General features: G+C 38.0%; 1 protein-coding gene across 1 annotated transcript in view; it reads right to left on the bottom strand.

The window, feature by feature from the left end:
* Positions 1 to 4,432: 4,432 nt before the first annotated feature.
* The window catches only part of LOC128650191 (amidophosphoribosyltransferase), a gene marked incomplete in the record, with an annotated part of 250,484 nt that continues 248,916 nt past the window's right edge, over positions 4,433 to 6,000 (bottom strand). The window contains 1 exon segment of the mRNA XM_053703937.1: positions 4,433 to 5,245. Within this exon segment, the coding sequence (XP_053559912.1) occupies positions 5,070 to 5,245 (176 nt within the window).

The following is a 6,000-nucleotide window of genomic DNA, read 5'->3' as shown; positions in this document are numbered from 1 at the left end:
CTTTGACTCTCATCTTGAGACCCCTGAGAAGCATCTGCCTTAGAAGAGGCTTGCTCATGAAATATCCTTTCTTTGTAATTCAAGGCCCTCTCAACACATGAGGGACAAAAAGGAATAGGGGGTTCAACCTGAGCATTCAAGCACATAGAACAAAGAGCAGATTGATCAGCTTCAGTATCCATCTCTCACATAAAATAAAACTTTTTTTTTTTTTTAAATATATGCAACTGTGACTTTGAAACAGAACCAAGGGATAGCCAGCAAGGGTAAATCCCCAACAAGTAATTTTGAGATCGAAAAAATTAACTTAGACCGTTATGAAAATAATCAGCCTGTGCCTTAAAATTTTAAACGCAAATTTTTTTACTGCCGATTTTACAATATAGCAAAAAAATACAAGTTAACGCTTTTTCAGACACATTAACACCTCAGCAGCCTGCTGAGGTGCCTACCTGCCACCAAACAACAGATTGACCTCCCAGGACCACCGGATGCAGATATCAGAGGACCGGTGGAAAAACAGAACACACCGCTTGCCGGGAGCACTACCACCGCCTGACCAATTATTTTGTAAACAGAGGCCATGCGGCAACAGAAACTCCATGCGACTTCTCAGCCCGGGTAGCAGCCAGAATGAGGAAGTGCGCGGAAATAGGCCCCGCCCATTGTGGGCGTACATCAAATAAGTCTATCTAGCCCGGTATCCATGTTAAAAAACACAAGTTCACCGGAACCCTAATAAAAATAAAAGCAGTCTCCCCAGTGCCTGTACATACTGATTTTGCCACAACATAACCCCTATATCTTAATAAGAGGAGTTTTGTCCCGGAGCTGCACTAGCAGCATAATACAATTGTAAAAATAAGGGTGTGTAAAATGTCATAATCTCTCTGCCTGTGGTTCCAGAATGAAAAATAAATAGCACTTACCTCCATGCTGCCTGATAACAGGGTCGTCCAACAGGTGTAAGAGCATCCTACTTCTCCCTCTCATAGCTCTGTGGAAGCAGATCAGCCTGAGTTACCATGCGCTTAGGCTATAATGGGGCAGCAACATCTTAGGAGGCGCAGTGAGAATTATGTCCCACCAGTTCCTAATGCCTTAAAGCCACCAAAAAGCCCTACTGTGACCTCAAGGCCCGGTAAATTTTAGCTGGACATGTCCAGGGCCCGGTAATTATATATATATATATATATATATATAGTATGCAGCAGGGGCGGGCTGATTAGCCAGGCAAATAGAACCTGGGCCAAGGGACTAACAAGTAGGGGGCCCCACAAATAGCATCTCCACGGCTCCTGGTGCATTTCTTAAGCTGGAGTTTTCAGTTGCCATATCAGTAACTTAGAAGTTAAGTGGGTTTAGTGGGGGCCCTGGAGTGTGGGGGGTCCTGCTGGGGGTCTGTCACTGTGAGGGCCATGGAGTGTGAGGTCTGGCCCTGGAGGTTGGGGGATTTTTCTCTTGCCCTTATTGTTGGGGGTCCTGGCTCTGGAGGTTGATGTGCCTGTTGGGGTTGGGAGGCTACCATGTTCATTTGCATACATTTGAATACATTTGGGTCAGTGTGAGACAGTTTTCCTGGGGCCTTGATTGGTCTCAGTCTGCCCCTGGTGTGCAGTGGGGTAAGAGTGTGCAGTGGGGGCATGACAGGTCAGGGCCCACCAGCAGGGCTGTCACGGCCCGGTACTGGGCCACGGACCGGGTGTTGAGAAACCAGGGTCTAGGCTACACCCCAGAGCAAAGTAGTACATTCTGGCACTAAAAAATAAACTCTTGATTGAAAAATCTTTTTCTAACACCTCACTTTGCCATCTCCTATTACTAACGTAGGCAAAGAGAATGACTGGGTTGGAGGGGAAGGGAGGGACTGTATGTGCCCTTTGCCGCCTCCTGCAGGCAGGAGAATATCCCATAAGTAATGAAGATGATCCATGGACTCGCCATGTCCTTAAGAGGAAATATGTGTATATGGTATTTCTTTCAACGAATTGGACACTTATGTCAATTGTGTTTCATATGTATTTGGGAAATACTATGGTGTGCTGATGTGTCTATTCTGGGTATAGCACAAGTTGGTCTGAATATCTTTATATAAGGATGTAGTCACAATATTGTGTCAGATAGTGTGCCCAGCTGACTTGATTAGACTTGCTGAGTTGATTATATTATCTTGTTACTTTAAATTTTTATTGTATTTCCGCTTGGCCCATATAATTATAGGTATTATAAACTTTATACAGGGGTTAGGATATATGTTGCGATTGTTTTTTTTGCAAAACTTTATTCACAGTTTTAATGTATTAATATTTCCAACCGGTCAGATTCAATATTTTGAGTCTGTTAGTCCATAAATTGTTATCTTGACCATAGTTGATTTTGGCAATACTTGTATCATATATTCTAACTTTTCTTATCTGGGTTAGTTAGTGGTAATTATATGCAAGTCTGGTATCTTAGTTGAATATTTCTACAATATTACACCATTTTGTATAGTTCCAAGTACAAACATATTATGAGAATATAAGTGCTAATTGGTTAACTGATGTTATAATTATAAATGCTGCTGACCAGCAGGCATCAGACATGAATTACTCTGCTTTTAAGCTTATTCAAGCATCAGTATTAATTTAACCTTTTTTCAGTATTCTTTGAACTGTGGAGAAATGCTTATGCTTTCCCCTACTTTGGCTTTCACAGGTTATTTGTTCAAAGCTAATCGTTAACAGCTGACACAATTATTTTAAAGGGACATGAGACTTAAATATATTTTCTTACCTGATTCAGATAGAGCATATGATTTTAAACAACTTTCCAATGTACTTCTATTATCTCATTTGTTTTGTTCTCTTGGTATACTTCATTGAAAAGGATCCCTAGGTAGGCTCAGGAGCTGCTGATTGGTGGCTGCACATATATATGCCTCATGTTATTGGCTCACCCAGTGCATTCAGCCAGCTCCCAGTTGTGCATTGCCTTCAACATAGGATACCAATAGAATGAAGCAAATTAGATAACAGAAGTAAATTGTAAATCTGTTTAATGGGTTTCATGTCCCTTTAGGGATCTTGTGTCATGGGTTAACAACATTATATGGGGAATGTTGGGATGATAAATAGATTTTTAGTACAATCAAACCCTTTATCAACCCACTTATTTATGAAATTAAAGTTTCCTCTTAATTTTCAGATAAGTGTGTATGTTTGCCTTGTTATAAAAAGAATCTTTAAATCTATAATTAAGTCAATATGATTAATATGCGTGATTAAAAAAATAGAACCAAGGGATTTTCTATGAAAAAAGTGTTCTCCCCTATCTGGAGTGTATTAAACAGTTTACAAATATATCCTTTACTGTTATTTTGTCAACTGAAATACATGCTTTTGTGTAATGAAATCGCGACATACTGAATACTACAGTAATGGGTATAAAAAAGGTGTAAAGATCCAGCAGAAGAAATGACACTACCACAGGGAGAGAAAGGAAGATAGTAATACCTATCTTAGACAGAGATAAATAAGTATTTATGTTTGAGAGTTAAAGGGACATGAAACCCAAATTTTTTCTTTCATGATTTAGAAAGAGCATTTGATTTTAAACAGCTTTCTAATTTACTTCTATTATTTAATTTGCTTCATTCTCTTGATATCCTCTGTTGAAAAGCATATCTAGATAGGCTCAGTAGATGCTGATTGGTGGCTGCACATAGATGCCTTGTGTGATTAGCTCACCCATGTGCATTGCTATTTATTTAACAAAGGATATCTAAAGAATGAAGCAAATTAGATAATAGAAGTAAAATGGAATGTTGTTTAAAATTGTATTCTCTACCTGAATCATGGGGTTTAGTGTCCCTTTAAGATAATGAAATCTGCTTTCCCTTCAAGCTAAGTCCATTTTAATGGGTTGTGATTTCAAAGAGCAAAAACACATTTTAAATGCAAAAATACACCTAAAGGGTAAATGTTTCCATACATTTTTATACTTTGCAACAGGTACAACAGGTAATTGGAAACACATTCAAGAGAAACCAACACTACAGTACACTGTCACTTTAAAGGGATAGAAAAGTTAAAAATTAAACTTGCATGATTCAGAAAGAGCAGGTAATTTTAAGACACTTAAATTAATTTCTATTTTCAAATGTGCTTTGTTTTCTTGGTTGAAAATGAATACGCACATATCCTGCACTAGTGGGAGCTAACTGCTGATTGGTGCCTATAAACATTTGTCTCTTGTGATTGGCTAACTAGATGTGTTCATCTAGCTTCAGTAGAGCAAATATGTTCCTTCAGCTAAGGATAATAAGATAATGAAGCAAATTTGATAATAGAAGTAAATTGGAAAGTTGTTTAAAATTGTATGTTCTATCCAAATCATGCAAGAAAATTTTGGAGTTTCCTATCCCTTTAAGTAATTTCCATTAAAGACCATGAAAGGCAACAGAAATTTATTTTTATCTAAAAATTGAACAGCATATTTTAACAGTCATCCAGTTGGTTACCTTTATAGACATTGTGGGTGCTTCATTTAAAAATAAATAAAAAAAAGTCCAGGAGGGTTGGATTAATTCCCGATGATTCCAGTGATAGGTATCATACATCTCAAAAGTCAAACACATTTCAAGTGGCAAATATAGAAGACGTTCTAAAACAATGGCCACTAAAAATCAATGGCTGCAATTTTATATAGGCTTTTATTCTTCATGATTACTTGCCAGTATTGTCCAAAATAAAGGCTGGTACGTTTTTAAACAAGATATAAAGTGTCTATTCAATAAATGTAATAACATTTATTAAAAAACAAACAAAAAACAAACACACAGCACAAGCATTTGCACAAGATCAGTCAGTTAAAAATAAATGTACTGGATATAATATACAGAATATTTAACCAGAAACAAACATTTCTTGCTGATATTTAGTCCTATTTCTAGGATATTTCTGCATGAGCACTGACATATGCAGTGATCACAGTTTTCACAAACAAAAGAAAAAAACAGTTCTGTATTTTGTGATACATTCCACAGTGGAAGCTGAGAGTCTATTATGATCAGCATATAGATGCCAGTGTTACCACTCTAGCTCAACAGGATAATCTCCTGTCAGACACGCCGTACAATGGCCAACAGATGACGATCTTGTGGATGTGCCGTTAAGACCATTCTGTTCTTCTTTAAATGATTTGATTCCCTCTCGCACGGCTGACGTGAGTCCTTCTACTGAGAGGTATACAACACTGTCAGCACCTGAGTTAAAAAAAGAGAATACATTTATAAATATTTTTATTCCACCTTATTTTGCAGAATATACATCCTTCTAGTTGTTATATAACTGCATGCCGCAATACATGTGCATCTATAGAATATACCATACATACTATATAAAAAGAAAATGTATGCTTACCTGATAAATTTAGTTCTTTTTGGATACGATGAGTCCACGGATTTCATCCTTACTTGTGGGATTATGCCTCCTGGTCAGCAGGAGGAGGCAAAGAGCACCACAGCAGAGCTGTATATATAGCTCCTCCCCTTCCTCCCACTCCAGTCATTCAACCGAAGTTAGGAAGAGAAAGGAAAAGCCAAGGTGCAGAGGTGTCTGAAGTTTAACAAAAAATTCATAACCTGTCTCATTAGAACAGGGCGGGCTGTGGACTCATCGTATCCAAAAAGAAATACATTTATCAGGTAAGCATAAATTTTCTTTTCTTTTTTAAGATACTATGAGTCCACGGATTTCATCCTTAATTGTGGGATACAATACCAAAGCTATAGTACACGGATGAAAAGGGAGGGACAAGACAGGGAACCTAAACGGAAGACACCACTGCTTGAAGAACCTTTCTCCTAAAAGCAGCCTCAGCTGAAGCAAAAGTATCAAATTTGTAAAATTTAGAAAAAGTGTGAAGAGAAGACCAAGTTGCAGCCTTGCAAATTTGTTCAACAGAAGCATCATTTTTGAATGCCCATGAGGAAGCAACAGCCCTAGAGGAATGAGCCGT

This window comes from Bombina bombina, chromosome 2 (assembly GCF_027579735.1).
Source record: "Bombina bombina isolate aBomBom1 chromosome 2, aBomBom1.pri, whole genome shotgun sequence".
Taxonomy (NCBI): domain Eukaryota; kingdom Metazoa; phylum Chordata; class Amphibia; order Anura; family Bombinatoridae; genus Bombina; species Bombina bombina.
This window is presented reverse-complemented; position numbering and strand designations above follow the sequence as displayed.